The sequence below is a fragment of the Amphiura filiformis genome, chromosome 3 (genome assembly GCF_039555335.1).
Source record: "Amphiura filiformis chromosome 3, Afil_fr2py, whole genome shotgun sequence".
NCBI classification, from domain to species: Eukaryota; Metazoa; Echinodermata; class Ophiuroidea; order Amphilepidida; family Amphiuridae; genus Amphiura; species Amphiura filiformis.
Window position 1 is genome coordinate 77,485,679 of NC_092630.1, and position 18,416 is coordinate 77,504,094.

Below are 18,416 nucleotides of genomic sequence, written 5' to 3' on the forward strand. Positions count from 1 at the left end.
AGGTTTAAACATTGCATAACAATAACATATTCAATGCAAACATTTAGCAAGAGTATACAGGGCATTCATTCTCTTCTGGGGAGTCACTAAATTTGTTGCAAGGGTCGGGTCAGGGTAAAATGTAGGGGTCCAAAGTGAGCTTAAACGTATCATGTTTACAACTTCGGGGAGAAATGGATTAGGACATAAACGGTGGTATGAGTAATACCGATATCACATAACTTTAAAAAAACATGTTTTCAGTAGTTTTACCTTGTTTAATGGTTTAATTATCAATATTTTGCATAATACGCTGATGGGGCATGTCCGCCCTCCAGTTTGGGGTAAGTCCGCCCGGGGAAGATATAGGGCGAACATGCCCCATCCTCAAAAGGGCGAACGAGCCCCTTGTGCACATTTTTGTATTTTCTTCGGGGTATGCAAAACACAAATCGAATAAGGAGTTTATAACTGCATTAAATCTTTGACAAATCCCATATGTTCCCAATACAGATTTCCATTAAAACCATCTGTATTTATGTATCAATGATAATACAACATTATGAATGATATTACGTTTTGGTGTAATTTTTTTGTTTTGACTGCAGTTCGATGAACACGTCCCTATAATCGCGTAGCTAATATGAGAAGTTTATAATGACCTATGTCACCTAATTTTGCCATCACCAAATTCCCTGATAGCCGTAGTGCTGAGAAACAAGGGGTGGGCGAACCTGCCCCTAGGGCGAACACTCCCCGCTCTCCCCTACTGCTAGCAGTTGTATAACTTGTATTAGGCTATCATTTTTATTTGCTGCTTGTTAATTCATTCAGTTGGATTTAAAGCCATAATGTAAGATCTTATGATATGAAATTGGTTAATTTTTCCTGATTTTTTTTTTTCATATCTGTAATGTTTCAACTTGCACCCAAATGGAATCGGCCAAATTTGTTGTCTTTGTAGGTCAACAGAGCAAAGTTCGACATACATGTAATATCATAATTTAACAATTATGATAATATGTCCTCCCATAGAACTGCATGTTAAACGGCCAAAATAACCAATGGGGTTTCTTTCACTTTACCTTGTTATTTCAACTTAAAATTTTCATCAACCCTTCCCGTCAGTTATTACTAATATTATTTCAACATTTTGAAAAAAGAAGAACAAAATAAGAATTTAACGGGAATCGTATACATTAAGGCTTTAATTCAATGTGTTTTAATCTGATATCTGACCAGTGGGCACTCCATGTATCAACACAATTAGTCATATAGGCCTAGTATGTCCAGGCCACATTTAGTGTGTCGACACTATTAATCATCTTCTGACCAGTCGACAATTAGTGTGTCGACACTGTTAATCGTCGTCTGACCAGTCGGTATTCAGTGTCGACACTATTAATTATCGTCAGTCGGCAATCAACGTGTCGACACTATTAATTATCGTCAGTCGGCAATCAATGTGTCGAAACTATTAATCATCGTCTGACCAGTCGTCATCAAAATCTCCATCGTCACTTCCAAGTTCATCATCTGAAACAAACCAACAGTGACGTCAACAGGAAAAATTCTACAAATGTACGATTTCACAATTTTTTCTAAAGGTCGTTTTCTCTAGAAACTTAATTTAAAATAGGGCTGTTGTCAATGAGGCTGTTGTCGGCAATATTGTCGATAAAGCAATTTCCCCGATTGTCGACAAAGCATGGATCTTGTCGACAAAAAACTAGTCATTAACAATATTAGAGCTATTATATAAGCTTAGCATCGCCACTATTTTGCATGAAACAACTGCATTTATAGTTTTCTATTTTCATTCGTATAAGTGGTGCAGATTCTTTCCATTACAAATATCTCAATATTCGGTTGCTTTGGATATATGGGATATATGGTAATATTTTAATGTAAATAAACGACGTATAACTTGGTTTCTGAACTTAGTATTTTGGCTATATTGATGTATTGCTTTGTCGACAACTTGTCGACGTCGCGTCGGCTCTTGAGATTTGACGATTGTCGACAATGTAAGTACTACTCGACAACAGCCCTAATAATTTAAAAACACTTCGGAAACTTTAAAACACTTAAAAAGACGTAAAATTGAGTATATTTCCACCAGACATTTGACATCAAGTTGATTTTACGTCAACAAACATTCGTTAGACGATAAGAAAATAATTGCAATATAATGAATAACGAATACTTGTTGAACGAATATTCCGCGTCCAACATTTGGAGTATATATGGCGCTTAAGCGTACCTGATGCTTGCATAACGTATTGTCTCTTCTGAAGTGCAGAAAACAATAAATCCCCTAAGCCATCTGGTAGTTGAGATGAGGTGCGATCTCGTGCTTCTAATTCCGTCATATCCACCTTTATAGCAAGAAATAAAATTGGTCATCATTTAGCTATATAGTCCCGGTGGGTTCAGTCTTCACTGACAATGTGTACGCATGATGGTTCCAATTAGGGGTACTTTTCAAGAAATGTCCGCGGAATTTTCGAGGACAAAATTGTTCGCGATTGTCCAAATTAGGGGTGTTTTGGAGCAAAATTGTCCTTGAAATGGAAAATAGGGTGTATTTCTAGGACTTTCGTCCGCGTTTTACCGCTACAGTTTTCGTTATTGTCCTCATTTCCCCGTGAAATAGGGGGGAAATTCAAAAGCGTCCTTGAAATGGTAAAAATAGGGGTATTTATTTCGGAAAAATGTCCTCGATTCCTCGTAATAAGGGGGTGAAATGAAAATGCGTCCTCAAAATGATAAAAATAGGGGAGGTATTTGGTGGCAAATTTTCCTTGATTTCGCGCAAAATAGGGGTAAAATTGCTGCAAATGTCCTCGATTCCCCGTGAAATAGGGGTCATTTTCAAATCCTGGAACGGTCATACGTCCTACCTTTAAATACAAACTGAACCCACCGGGTATATAGTTGACTGAAGGTATACTATATTCTTTGTCCTATAGACGAATCCAATTTCACGCATTCCTACACCTTAATGGCTGCCAAAGTTGGGTCCCCGTCGGCTCCATCTCACCTAAAATGTGAAATGATTCGGCCTTGGAGGGTATTTTAAACGGGAGTATATAAAACGGGGACCCCGAAAACGGGGACCCCAAAAACGGGGACCCCGAAAACGGGGACCCCCTAAAATCACCCCATAAAGCTACTGACAAATTTCTAGGGGGTCCCCGTTTTTCAACTTTGGGGTCCCCGTTTTACAGATTGACCCAGGGTAATCTGTAAAACGGGACCCCAAAAACGGGGACCCCTATTTTTCACTCTATTTTAGGACTGATGAGTCTCCAAATCTCGACAAAATATTCACCATGGATATACTAATATTACAAATGTAATTTATGAAAGTAGTAAGCACTTCTTATATAATTGTCCAATATACAAAATTTGGGGTCCCCGTTTTTTAGGGTCCCCGTTTTACAGATTGACCTAGGGTAATCTGTAAAACGGGGACCCCAAAAACGGGGACCCCTAAAATCACCCCATAAAGCTTCTGACAAATTTCTAGGGGTCCCCGTTTTTGGGGTCCCTGTTTTACAGATTGGCCCAGGGTAATCTGTAAACGGGGACCCCAAAAAACGGGGACCCCTATTGTTTCACTCTATTTTAGGACTGATGAGTCTCCAAATCTCGACAAAATATTCACCATGGATATACTAATATTACAAATGTAATTTATGAAAGTAGTAAGCACTTCTTATATAATAGTCCAATATACAAAATTTGGGGTCCCCGTTTTTAGGGTCCCCGTTTTACAGATTGACCTAGGGTAATCTGTAAAACGGGGACCCCAAAAACGGGGACCCCTTAAAATCACCCATAAAGCTTCTGACAAATTTCTAGGGGTCCCCGTTTTTGGGGTCCCCGTTTTACAGATTGACCCAGGGTAATCTGTAAAACGGGGACCCCAAAAACAAGGACCCCTATTTTTTCACTCTATTTTAGGACTGATGAGTCTCCAAATCTCGACAAAATATTCACCATGGATATACTAATATTACAAATGTAATTTATGAAAGTAGTAAGCACTTCTTATATAATTGTCCAATATACAAAATTTGGGGTCCCCGTTTTAGGGTCCCCGTTTTACAGATTGACCTAGGGTAATCTGTAAAACAGGGACCCCAAAACGGGGACCTCTAAAATCACCCATAAAGCTTCTGACAAATTTCTAGAGGGTCCCCGTTTTTGGGGTCCCCGTTTTACAGATTGACCCAGGGTAATCTATAAAACGGGGACCCCAAAAACGGGACCCCTATTCACTCTATTTTAGGACTGATGAGTCTCCAAATCTCGACAAAATATTCACCATGGATATACTAATATTACAAATGTAATTTATGAAAGTAGTAAGCACTTCTTATATAATTGTAGTATACAACATTTTGGGGTCCCCGTTTTTAGGGTCCCCGTTTTACAGATTGACCTAGGGTAATCTGTAAAACGGGGACCCCAAAAACGGGGGCCCCTTAAAATCACCCCATAAAGCTTTTGACAAATTTCTAGGGGTCCCCGTTTTTGGGGTCCCCGTTTTACAGATTGACCCAGGGTAATCTGTAAAACGGGGACCCCTGAAAACGGGGACCCGTTTTTCTCTCTATTTTAGGACTGATGAGTCTCCAAATGTCGCCAATATATTCACCATGGATATACTAATATTACAAATGTGAGTTGGGGATCGGAAGACCCTGGCGCCCCACATCCACGTGGCCACACCCACAATTAATTCACACAAGGCCCGTGACCTCACCACATATTACACCACTTTGAATTAGATCTACGTCATGATTAGATCAATTTTGATTTATGAAAGTAGTAAGGACTTCATATATTTTTGTTCAACATACAAAACTTTGGGGTCCCCGTTTTAGGGTCCCCGTTTTACAGATCGACCTAGGGTAATCTGTAAAACGGGACCCAAAAACGGGGACTTTAAATCACCCATAAAGCTTCTGACAAATTTCTAGGGGTCCCCGCTTTCAGGGTCCCCGTTTTACAGATTACCCTGGGTCAATCTGTAAAACGGGGACCCCAAAACGGGGACCCCTAGAAATTTGTCAGAAGCTTTATGGGTGATTTAGGTCCCATTTTGGGGTCCCCGTTTACAGATTACCCTAGGTCAATCTGTAAAACGGGGACCCCAAAAACGGGGACCCCAAAATTTTGTATATTGGACAATTATATAAGAAGTGCTTACTACTTTCATAAATTACATTTGTAATATTAGTATATCCATGGTGAATATTTTGTCGAGATTTGGAGACTCATCAGTCCTAAAATAGAGTGAAAAATAGGGGTCCCCAGTTTTGGGGTCCCCGTTTTACAGATTACCCTGGGCCAATCTAAAACGGGGACCCCAAAAACGGGGACCCCTAGAAATTTGTCAGAAGCTTTATGGGTGATTTTAGGTCCCAGTTTTGGGGTCCCCGTTTTACAGATTACCCTAGGTCAATCTGTAAAACGGGGACCCTAAAACGGGGACCCCCAAATTTCGTATATTGGACAATTATATAAGAAGTGCTTACTACTTTCATAAATTACATTTGTAATATTAGTATATCCATGGTGAATATTTTGTCGAGATTTGGAGACTCATCAGTCCTAAAATAGAGTGAAAAAATAGGGGTCCCCGTTTTTGGTTTTTTTGTTTTACAGATTACCCTGGGTCAATCTGTAAAACGGGGACCCCAAAGTTGAAAAACGGGGACCCCCTAGAAATTTGTCAGTAGCTTTATGGGTGATTTTAGGGGTCCCCGTTTTCGGGGTCCCCAGTTTTTAGGTCCCCGTTTTCGGGGTCCCCGTTTTATATACTCTGGGTCAATCTGTAAAACGGGGACCCCAAAAACGGGGACCCCCTAGAAATTTGTCAGAAGCTTTATGGGGTGATTTTAGGGGTCCTCAGTTTTGGGGTCCCCGTTTTACAGATTACCCTAGGTCAATCTGTAAAACGGGGACCCTAAAAACGGGGACCCCAAATTTTGTATATTGGACAATTATATAAGAAGTGCTTACTACTTTCATAAATTACATTTGTAATATTAGTATATCCATGGTGAATATTTTGTCGAGATTTGAGACTCATCAGTCCTAAAATAGAGTGAAAAAATAGGGGTCCCCGTTTTTGGGGTCCCCGTTTTACAGATTACCCTGGGCCAATCTGTAAAACGGGGACCCCAAAACGGGGACCCCCTAGAAATTTGTCAGAAGCTTTATGGGTGATTTTAGGGTCCCCAGTTTTGGGGTCCCCGTTTTACAGATTACCCTAGGTCAATCTGTAAAACGGGGACCCTAAAACGGGGACCCCAAATTTCGTATATTGGACAATTATATAAGAAGTGCTTACTACTTTCATAAATTACATTTGTAATATTAGTATATCCATGGTGAATATTTTGTCGAGATTTGGAGACTCATCAGTCCTAAAATAGAGTGAAAAATAGGGGTCCCCGTTTTTGGGGTCCCCGTTTTACAGATTACCCTGGGTCAATCTGTAAAACGGGGACCCCAAAGTTGAAAAACGGGGACCCCTAGAAATTTGTCAGTAGCTTTATGGGTGATTTTAGGGGTCCCTGTTTTCGGGGTCCCCGTTTTGGGGTCCCCGTTTTCGGGGTCCCTGTTTTATATACTCCCATTTTAAACTGCATTCTATCACCTGTGCTACACGTAGACAAAAGAATAATGACAGTGTACAACACAAAAGAATCTAATATCGAATTTTAAGCGGCTTTAATCCACCCAATTGGGCAGTCACTACACCAGTGTGGTGCATGCGGGGACCCGTCATGGCCGACCAAATCCTGACCATGACTTGGCTCGTTGGATTCGTCTATAGGTTTATCACGAAAGTCTTCCCAAGAAACACAATTATACAACATGTTTCTTAAATGTCAACGTATTTTAGTTTTGTTCAAACATTAAAATGTCGAATTATAAAGGTCGTGAAATGTTTTTAAAACGCTTTATATGAAAAAAAACCCATTAGGGACCGTTCACAAACACTTGTAAGGGGGGGCCTGATGCAAAAAGGGGGCCTGAAAATTTTGACCCTCCTAAGGGGGGGCCCTGAAAAATGACCACAAATTTTCCTGGAAAAATTGAGTTTATATGCTTTTCTATGGGGTCAGTGACCCATAATTTTCATCTCAAAAAAGGGGGGCCCTGAAATTTTCGAGGTCTGTATAGGGGGGCCCCGAAAAATTTTCGCGATAAATTTTTTTTGCATCAGCCCCCCCCCTTACAAGTGTTTGTGAACGGTCCCTTATAACAACATTTTTAAAATGTTATCAAATGTAATGGCAAAAGTTTTTACAATATATTTTGTGAACATTTATTATGAGCCGGGGGTGGGGGTAAAATTTCCAGATGGCGTGCCAAAAACCGCCCCCCCCCCCTCTCGGCCTGCCAAAAATCGCATGCCCCCTCTCCCGGGATGCCAAAAAATCTTTTTCCCCTCCCTCTTTGCACATGCCAAACTTTTGGGATCCCAATTTGCAAACCTTCAGTGATCTATATAGACGAATCCAACGAGCCAAGTCATGGTCAGGATTTGGTCGGCCATCTTTGGTTTCCAGCTAGCTTGGTGCCTGGTGTTTTGAGCGCCCGATTGTGCAAATAAAAGCCACCTAACACCTAGAGAAGATGCAAAGACGAGGAGGGTTAATAGAATAATATATACAATAGAGGTAATCCTGTCGCATCTATTCATACATAGTCCTTTTGTTCATCCATTTGTACATCTATGAATAGATGCGACGGGATTACCTGCGGAATTATCTCTATTGTATTATTCTATTAACCCTCCTCGACCTTCTTTCTCTAGGTGTAAGGCGGCTTTTATTTGCACAACTGTTGAACTGTATTGTGTTGTAAACTTTAATCATTCTTTTGTTTACCTGTGTTTTCGCGGAAGGTGTAAAACGGGTGATGGAATGCAGTTTACAATTTCCGCCAAGGCCGAATCATTTCACATTTTGGATGCATTGTAGCCGACGGGGACCCAACTAAAGGCTGCTAGTCATGTGTAGGAATGCGTGGATTTGGATTCGTGTATAGGGGGCCTATGTTGTGAGCGCGGCGAGCAGGAATTTGCATTATGCTGTTTTCCTACGACTGTTTAGAGCGTTTTGTTTAAGAGGCGCCACATGAATGTGTGTCAAAAATTGCTTGCCACCCCCCCCCCCTTCGGCTTGCCAAAACTTTCTTGCCTCCCCCATTTTACCCTCCCATCAGGGATCATAATTATTGCACAGCTTTATTACGGCTTTATTTGTGGAAAATCCCCTTTCTTAAGGGCTGGGGTATGAACGTTTGGACAGTATTTATTTTGGGACATCAGAGCACATCAGACATATCGAATTGCATTCTGAATACGAAGAATGTCATTCTGATATCAAATAATTTTGATTTTTTGAAATTCGCAATTTAATACACATTTTATGGCAAATCATTAAAAATTGATATTTTTGATATTTAATAGTACTTGAAGTAAACTTTATAAATCTGATGATTTATACTTAAAGTGTATGTAGGTGGGATGAAAAGCCGACGATCAATTGAAAATTTTGACCTTTCGTATTGAAGATATGGATTTTTTTCCCAAAACACCAAAAAAATTAGGTCTTTTTGGGAAAAAATCCATATCTTCAATATGAAAAGGTCAAAATTTTCAATTGACTGTCGGCTTTTCCTTCCTGCTACATACACTTTAAGAATATATCATTAGATTTATATAATTTACTTCGAGGACTGTTATATATCAAAATTTGAAAAATATCAAATTTTTATAATTTGTCATAAAATTTGTATTATATTGTGATTTTTAAAAATGAAAATTATTTCATATCAGAAAGACATGCTTCGTATTCAGAACGCAATTCGATAGGTCTGAGGTGCTCTCATGTCCCACAAAAAATACTGTCGAAACCCAATAAACGCTCATTTTAGATCCCTTAAAGAACATTATATATGCGCTAGAATGTTTTATAGCAAGTCTTTATACAAACTTTTATACAAGAGCTTAACCTGATTTCGGTAAAACGTTTCCAGTTTACTGAGTGCCTGCAGAATCAATGGCATGCAGCAAAAATGCGTACAATTAGCCTTTTCAAAATATAGCGTATAGGAGCTAGGGCAGTCTTCAATCTGGGTAAAACCCGGCAAATTCAAAAGACTTTATCTATTTCGTGCAGCGCCATCCTATTGTGTCCGCCATATCTCGAAAAGGCTAATTAGAAACATTGTGAGAGCAGACAAACTTACAGATTTTAGTTCGAATCCTGACTTGATCTGATCCATAAGTGCCCCTCTTGAATCCGAAGTTGCCGTCTGACGATCTTCGCTGGGATCAGCAGATCGAAGATTCTTGCTCTTTATTTGGCTAAGCAAATCTGGGCGTCCTCCTGTACCGAGAGCTACATCTGGGCCTCCAGGTGGCGGTGGTGGTGGAGGTGGGGGAATGATGTCACTTGAAGGAGGTGGTGGTGGAGGTGGGGGAATAATGTTACTTGAAGGAGGCGGTGGTGGTGGTGGGTGAACCTCAGGAGGTGGGGTTGAGTAAGTGTAGGTCGTTGGCTGGGAGGCAGGCGGGAATGGTGCTCTGGGTGCCATTGTGCGTGAAGGTAGGGGACGTGAGGATCCCGGCGGCGGTGGCTGACGTTGTATATCACGAACCGGTGCTCCGAAGGACGAGATTGTTTGTGGTGCTGTAGGAGTGGGGGGAAGTGGTCGATTTTGAGATGGCGATGCACTTGTCGGTGGTGGTGGTGGTTTGCGATTAGGGCGGGGTGACCTTTTGGGAGGAGGGGGTGCAGTGAGTTCTTTAACAGACGGCAGTTGCGTATGTGATGAAGGTACCGGTGGAAGTGGCGCACGTCCTAATCAAAATGGAAAATATACGTCACAAATATATGACATCATGCAATATTTAATGTATACATATACATGCCGAGGACCCGAGTCCATAAGAAATAGGCCCGATACGGTAATGCAGCAAAATGTTATAGAAATTTTAAATCATACCACTATAAAATAGTACATGTTTGTATAACGCCCTCCCTCCCTCTCTCCTCCCGGATCCCTCCTCTCTCTCTCTCTCCCTTGATTCCATCTTTCTAGTAATAATTCTGGAAATGTCACTTTAACGGTTTCACGGGCCCTTTCTTCCCCTACCTAACCCCCTCTCTTTTCATCATCTCTCTCTCTCTCTCTCTCTCTCTCTCTCTCTCTCTCTCTCTCTCTCTCTCTCTCTCTCTCTCTCTCTCTCTCTCTCTCTCTCTCTCTCTCTCTCTCTCTCTCTCTCTCTCTCTCTCTCTCTCTCACACACACACACACTTCTTACCTCTAGTAGTACTGTATTTTTTCTTCATCTGTACATCATGTTTAACTGCATCTAGTCCACCATGGTCATCAATGAAGCCCTTGATAAAGTTCGCTGTGTTTTGGTCTTTTAACTGATCCTTAGACACTCCTATACCCTCAAACCATTCCATCATGTCAGGGTCCATCGAGTTGGTCTAGTAATGAAAAATGGCAAATTGTTTGTTTTGTTTGTTTGTTTGTTTGGGAATTATTTTGTTCCCTAGTTTAGGCCTATAATTTAGAAAGAATGAGCGCGTAGCGATCGAAACTCATCAATTTTGGCCAATATTTCATAACAAGCTCTTTGATAATTTCACGACTCCTCTATTTTTTGGTGAGCAAAATTATGACCCCCACGTAGTTGGGACCCCTTCTGAAGAAAATGAAAGGCCGACAGCCCCTTAAAGGTTCTTGACAAGATTGAGAGCCTCATGCTCTCCCTCCAATTTACACCATCAATGGCGTTTTTGTTTATCGGGTGAAAGCTTATAGTTTTCTCTCATAATCCCAGTGAAATTTTATGCCTGGAATAATGATGTTTTGTTTAAAAGCAAAAACAAGGTGGTAGTTTAGTGGTTACCATCCCTAAAGTCGTTTTTTTACTTTGAATAAGAATATGGAACATCGGACCACTTTACACACGGACCACAATCTTGTCACGCACCTTTAAGCCACTCATACTGCAGTTACTGTCCGTTTTCCTATACACAATACACAGTGCTCTCATCATTGACGCGCGACCTTTACAAATAGTGTATGTTAGAAGTATAGGCATTTGCCTAGTTAACATCTCTGTGTGAAAAATAACCGGCCAATATTTAAAGTATTCTCCAAACTACTAGCAAATATGTGTCTCTAACATGACCTAAAATTACAGCTAGGTTAGATGTTCAGAAATAGTCGCACTTTGGTAAAATATGAGTGAGGGCAAGGCATAGCTAGCTCATAGCTAGCCAACTCCCCGTGTTAATTGAATTAATACATATTATTGCACGGGTGATAGTCTACTTTCCAGTTTTTATTTTTGTGTAGACCTAATAAATTTGTACAAATTTGAAAACAAAGAAGCATTTAAACGTACATCGAATCCTTTTTGTGCATCCCATCCAACATGGCTGACGTGTCTATAGAAAAAAAAGAAGAAAAGGCGCATTAGTTTAATATAGTCTGAAAAGGTGATCAGTGAGTGTGAATGATTCTAGCTCGTCATTCGTTACGTACAATGAGCACGTGACCTAGCTGCGACTATACCGTTCTTGAGTTATAGTAAAACAGGTCACCGCTGGGGGTGATCAGTTTGTTTGTTGTTGTTGTTGTTGTTTGCTCCGATTTCAACGCAAATGGTCTCAAATTGCTCGTCATGTAAAAACGAGTCAAATAAGGAATAGTTTGCACTGTTTAAAATGCTTCCTTATTGGCAAAATCGGGCAATAAAGGTCAACCCCCATTACGGCATACTTACTATATTGACCACAACTTATTGTATGATGTTTCCTAGATAACAAATATTCCTTATTTGACTCGTTTTTACATGACGAACAACTTGAGACATTTTCGTTGAAATCGGATCGTTTTTAATTTTTGACCCTGTGGCTAAAATAACTGACCACCACCACCACGATTTGACATTGTGCTTATAACTCAAAAAGGGTATGCCGTAGATGGATCAAACTATGCTTTTTATGAATCCTTGAAATGAGAGGAATAAGTTGGTATGCTTTGCCTGCTTTGTAATCAAATTTGAGCAACTTTGAAATTTGACCTCTGTGTTGACCTCTGAATATGGCCGGAGTGCCAGGAATTATTTTTTTAACATCTTGAATGTGTTATAGGACCATTAAAAGGAAGATAAAAAAAGTTAGTTTGGCAGAGTCCTGGGGGATGCACTTTAAATTCCCCGTATACTGGACTAAAGTGTTTTGTAGCTGTCTTTCGTGTTTCTGTTTTTTATATGTTTGTTTGAGTTTGAAAACAAAAGCATATCATCATTTTTGTCCGTCGTAGGCGGTAAGACCTGTCCTGACCTATGTTTACCCTCAGAATTTTTTCTTTTTTTTTAGACTTTTCTTGCTCCGGATTTCCCTATAGAAAGAATCTCTAATAGTCAGTTACAAGATGCCAAAAACATGCCAATGCAAGTGTCAGCATCAATGCATACAAGCTCAAGACATACTTACTTGAAAGTTCCAGCTTCTGGTGCACTGATGTCTGCCTTGGAAACTTTTCCTTTCTCTTTTTTGTTTTTCTTCTTATCTTTGTCTTTTTTCCTCAGAGTGCTAAGGATACCTAAATAAAGAAGGTAACGAAATAGAGTACCGTAAAACCTCGTCTACAAGCATATAGGCCTCCTAGATTGCTTTTAAAAGCTAAATTAATCCAAGCGCCATCCAGCGACAAAATTATAATATTATGGAGTTTTAGCAAATAAATTACCGATACAAACAAGTATTATTGTAAGACCAATCTATTCTATTGGCATATTCACGGCTGTTTCATATTAATTTAGCTTTCATCAAGAACACTCTATATGCGTGTAGACGAAGTTTTACGGTATATTGCCACGTCATGGAAATAAAAACATCATAACACTTGCTTATCAAGCTAATCTCGTAAGAGAGATGTACACACATATTTTCATTTAAATGTTTTACGACTTTTTACCGTTTCCGGTGTATAAAAAAAAAAAAGGAAGGTTTTATTTCAAACTCTATACCCGCAGGCAGCAGCTTAATCAGCGCCAATATTGCAACATTGAAATAAACAACTATACAAACATCCAATCCAACCCAACCCCATCCCCAGGCAATGAGGATAAAGTGCCTTGCCCAAGGACACAACACGTTGGCACGAGCGGGGCTCGAACTCGCAATCTATGGATTGTGAGTCGGGCGCCTTATCCACTCGGCCACACGAGCACTCCACAATATAGGCCTATATCAAAGATTTGACAAATCATATTTTGGTTCTGAGGTCATCTACAAAAATCTTGAAAAGGTATACATTTGCAAGCAAGTGTATTCCAATGTATATACAGGCTGTATCATAATGGTTGGTACCCACCTGTTGTGATGTACATTGAAACACCTGCTTCTTCAAAATGCAACATTGGATCCTCTTGAAATTACCATAATTTATAGTTTTATGACCTCTTGTAACATTAATCTACAAATTAGTTGAATCCTATGTTGCATTTTGGCGTGACAATGTTGTCCATAATCATTGGAAACTAATGGGTACCAATCATTTTGATACAGCCTGTATAATTAAGCCAAGTTTGAAGAAGCTGTCATTTACAAAACCAAAGTTATAAGAGTGGAGGTAGAACTTTTGGAATGACCCCCGTAGAATACAATTATGTTATATACCTTTGTTCTCATCTACAGGGCTAGGTGTTGGTGGTGCTTTGGTGCTCTTGGAGCTTGAAGGAGGAAGACCTGGAGCGGGTCTCCTAGAGGCTGTAAAAATGAATGACTAATTATGATTTTTAAAAACTCTATGCGGATGAATGAATCAAAATAATAAAGTTAATTACAATGTCACAATTATTTGTGTCTTGATTTCCTTATTTTCTTTACACAAAAAAACGCGTTTAAATGTTGTTGTTGTTTTGGTATCATATTAGCCCGATATTCTCCGAAGATAATAAGCAATTAATTTTATATTTGGGCTTTTGTAGACTGACCTCAGATATGTTGATGAAGGAGACGGAAAGTAAAATTGGACACTCCAAAAGAATGAACATCCTTTACCTTTTTGTAACAATTTAAATGTGAATTTGAACATCGTTGTGTCAATTGATGAACACTTGAACATTGATCAATGGTGACGGTGTTCAACCCTTTTTCCATCCATTTAACACCTTGTTTTCTGTAAAACTAGTGTACATTTAAAAACATCCCAGAACGCGTCCGGTGTTCAAAAGGGAAAATGTCTGAATCGTCTCCCACGGTTTTTTTTTCAATTTCATAACAATGCCACTGTTTAGTTTCCCGATTATTTGAATAATATTTTTTTTAATTAAATTTGAAAAGCCATGGCACTTTTCTGCATTCTGTTGTGCATACATTTTCTTTGCTGTTTTAGATTCAACTTTTCGGTGATGGCCTTTTTGAATACAATAGCTTCTCGTATAGATGCAAAGTTGAGGGCTGCCCAGCAATCCTATAAATAGAAAAGGAGAAAGAAGACAAAAGTTATAGACGTCTATAGATTGAAATTTCGATAAATTGAAGTTCATATAATGTATGGAGAGATTCATAACGTGCTTACAATGTTTATATGATTTTGATTTATCAATAATAACTTACATCAGTTGCAAAGTAATGAAAGAATGATTCCGGTGTCTTGTATTGAAACTGATTATACAATTCTTGTTCCCAGACCATCATATTCTTCTGTCATTCAAACATAATGAAGGAAATACAAATGTTATAAGGTAGTATAATATATATGCTTCAAAAATTAAGATTTTAGGACTATAACAATTAAATTTATATCAAATTTTTAAATAAATTTTAAATTATGGTTTGTGTCAAATGAAAACGGGAGAAAAAGAAGACGGAAAAGCCTTTCGAGAATGGTGTATACATGCACATTTGTCTCTGTCAGTATATATTTTGATCGGGACTTTGATCGCTTGGAATACAATTTATTTGTCAACTATCAATGGAATCAATTCAAAATGAAGTTATACTCAATTGTTATAATTTAAGAATGAAGTGGTAAATTGTCAAAATTCAGGCCTATGTAAAAGTATAATGATATGATATGATATGATATGATATGATATGATATGATATGATATGATATGATATGATTATGATATGATATATGATAGGTATATATCAATCTTCAACAACTATTTAGTACTGTTTGGTTCGGGAATTATAAATACCAAAATATTAATGTTTGCGACGGTACAATTCTTTGAGGGACACCCTGTATCCTGAGACGGTTCTTTGAGGGACACCCTGTATCCTGACTATTGACAAATTTACATCCGGCCATTGAGGGACACCCCCTGTATATCATGACTATTGACAAATCTACATCTCTGACAACATGTAGTTCAATGTTCAGTTTAATGCAAATAATACAACAGACTTGACGCATGACAATGGTCATGATGGTATACCGTATGTAAAGTTTGTACTGACAACAAGCTACAACAGTAAAATAAAATAGAGATAACTCAAGTATAAGCAGGATATTATAGTAGGCTATAATTCGGAAATGTTATAAAACCTAACAATGGCGCAATATTGAGATTCCTTTTTCGCTTTTCAACATCAATTATATGACGTTGAATGTCTGGTTGAAATGTATTTTAGATATTACGTCAAAAAATTCGTTAAGTTAAACATAACAGGAAATAGAATGGAAATAATATTAAATGGCGACGATATTTTGTTATTATTCAACATCGAATAAAAAGTATCCAGTGGGCCTTATCTATATACACATTTTCATTTTCTCAATTTTTTTAAGATTCCCTGGAAAACCAGGCTGGTGCCACTACAAATCGAGGATGGGCGGGTTACGTCATAGTCTCCTCCGCAGCCAGTTTGGTTACGCTCCCTCCACACAAACAGTCTGCCAATGGCCACTTATAACGCCGTTTCTGATTGGCTACACAAATCTCGCCGTAGAGCTGTACATACGGGAACTTGATTGACCTCAGTCAGCTGGCGAGCAGCTGGCGAGATGGCGGGTCAAACTTGCTCATGAATAATAAAGTAGCCGTCTAGCCGATCGACCAATTGAAAGCTTTGTTTGACGTCAAGCTGGATGACGTCGGCAGAAAACCGTTAGCGAATCAAAAAGGACCAGTTCGTGACCATTGGCAGACTGTTTGTGTGGAGGGAGCGGAACCAAACTGGCTGCTGTGGAGACTAGTTACGTCAGTGGCGTAGATTTCTTTTTGACATGGGGGTGGGTTTGGAAAAAAATCTTGAAGTATACCGGTAGTAAATTCAGCACCATGGCATTTGGCGACATAATAAGTTCATGGTAGAAATATTAAAGTCTCAAAGTTTCTCATTCTTTATGCTTTTCATATCAGGTAAGTTGGTAGGCTTTGTAAATTAGTAGGCCTAGACTTAAATGTGACCGTCCACCACAAACCAACCGTAAAGTCGGCTGGGTCAATTTTGTTTCATTTCGTGTTTAGAAAATATATAATAATAATTGGTGGTCATTTCAAATCATACCCCAGTCAACGAGGTTCAGGAATGTCCTCTCATTGTTAATTGTTGGTTATACATACATGTATCTAGACAAAATACAATGCTTTGTAACCAACACTAGTCTTGAATAAGATTTAGCCAAAGCAAACAAAGACTAGAGCTTTTAAATCAAAAATCATAAAGACTAGAGCTATTTAAGAATTCTATAGACATAGGTAGAAGCTTAGGCCCTATTATCCTCTTCAACAATAGGATTATTGATTGGTTTTAAAGGTGTTTGACTGGCACTAGCAAAATGAGATACATGTAGCACCAACTTGGGGTACCTATGAATACGACCTTCATGCACATTTTACACTGTAACTCATAATACAATTTGCCGGCGACTTTACGGCTGGTTTGTGGTGGACGGTCACATCCCGGGGGTCACATAGGCATACAGTACCGTGATTTCGTAAACACGTATGAAGTAGGATCGTTGTACATTGTCTTTAACAAAACACGCCACTCCACAGTGCTGTTTGGTCCATCGCTGATGGTTTCCGTGGTTACTATGGGCAAAAAAAACTTGAACTACCGCAGAGGCCAAAGTCTGAAAAAACAACCCGGTTAAAAACATTATACAGAATATAAACGGGCATTGAAAAAGAGGATCTCTATTTTCTCATCTCTCCCTAAAACACCCAAAAAGCACCCATGCAAGTTTGCCATAATTGGGCGCTTTTAGGGGCACTGACCAAATGCGCCCAATTGAGCGAATTGGCCTCCACTGAAAATCCACCCACATCGATATACAACTGTACTGAAATCGCTAAAAAAGTACCCCAAAATCGTGGCACATCCCCGTATACCTTCAACCAGGAACCCCTCCCCCCGGTGGCCCCACCCTCTCTTGAAAATCCTGGCTACATTACTGAGGACAGCAGGATTAAGAGCAAAACTGATACAAGTTAGGGGCATGGACTTGGATGCGTCTTTTTTGTCACTTTTTGACAATTCAGATAAAATGTCCCCTCCCATACATGTACTTTTCTTTGACGCCCCTCAGAGATATATACCGTAATAATAATTGATCATGATTATAGACGTTATTAAATTATTATGCACGGCCGGCATGATAATGTTTGATTTATATGTTGACACACCTTAATGTGTAAAAAAAAAAAAAAAAAAAAAAATCTTGTAGGTCTAAAACAAAACATACTTACATATCGCCTCCTTCCCAAAAGACTGAAGATTTGCTCATTTTCAGCATCAGAAAGAAGAATTGCGGGAGAATTTTGTGTAGGGGTTTTTGACGACATCCTGTGTTTGTTAAATTTAGTGAACTAATTTGCGCATACGTGGTGATACGGTCGTGGTCATGATCATTATTTAAGATAAGATATGATCCATGATAAGCTTTTGAGACTCAGGGTATTATCATAATTATGATATAGGCCTATGATTAGCATGATCTATTATAGTGCAACGGAGAAACCATTTATCATATTCATATTTGCCCAAGATACCAAAAAGAGTGCCCATCAAAGAGCCCCTCATCATCATCATCATCATTATCATCATCATTATCATCATCATCATCATCATCATCATCATCATCATCATCATCATCATCATCATCATCATCATCATCATCATCATCATTATCATCATTATCATCATCATCATCATCATCATCATCATCATCATCATCATCATCATCATCATCATCATCATCAAGCAAAATTGGTTAAAATTTTACAAAGTTGCTGAAAGTTGCCGCTTGCCACCATAAAGGCGCTGGTGGAATTGACAATAGCCATAATAATATATATCAAGGAATAGCAACACTGACTGCTAATCTGCAATTATCAACGTTAGGCTTTAAAA

General features: G+C 39.0%; 1 protein-coding gene across 1 annotated transcript; it reads right to left on the minus strand.

Annotated features, from left to right (window-relative positions):
• Positions 1-1,274: 1,274 nt before the first annotated feature.
• On the minus strand, positions 1,275-17,848 carry LOC140147514 (uncharacterized). The gene is made up of 11 exons (XM_072169296.1): positions 17,753-17,848; positions 16,990-17,136; positions 14,667-14,753; positions 14,424-14,520; positions 13,725-13,814; positions 12,537-12,645; positions 11,441-11,483; positions 10,340-10,514; positions 9,262-9,875; positions 2,243-2,357; positions 1,275-1,515 (listed from the first exon to the last, which is right to left on the minus strand). Exons 1-11 carry the CDS (start codon positions 17,846-17,848, stop codon positions 1,457-1,459), a joined length of 1,632 nt encoding a protein of 543 aa, XP_072025397.1. The 3' UTR covers positions 1,275-1,456.
• Between the last annotated feature and the right edge of the window lie 568 nt (positions 17,849-18,416).

What these genes read in the sequence shown, in the direction of transcription:
- LOC140147514 (XM_072169296.1), bottom strand. Translation starts at nt 17,848, where the DNA reads ATGTCGTCAAAAACCCCTACACAAAATTCTCCCGCAATTCTTCTTTCT. An exon ending in CCCTGTAGATGAGAACAAAG is followed by an intron (nt 12,646 to 13,724) that starts GTATATAACATA and finishes TTCTTTATTTAG; the next exon opens with GTATCCTTAGCACTCTGAGG. An exon ending in CCAGAAGCTGGAACTTTCAA is followed by an intron (nt 11,484 to 12,536) that starts GTAAGTATGTCT and finishes TTTTTTCTATAG; the next exon opens with ACACGTCAGCCATGTTGGAT.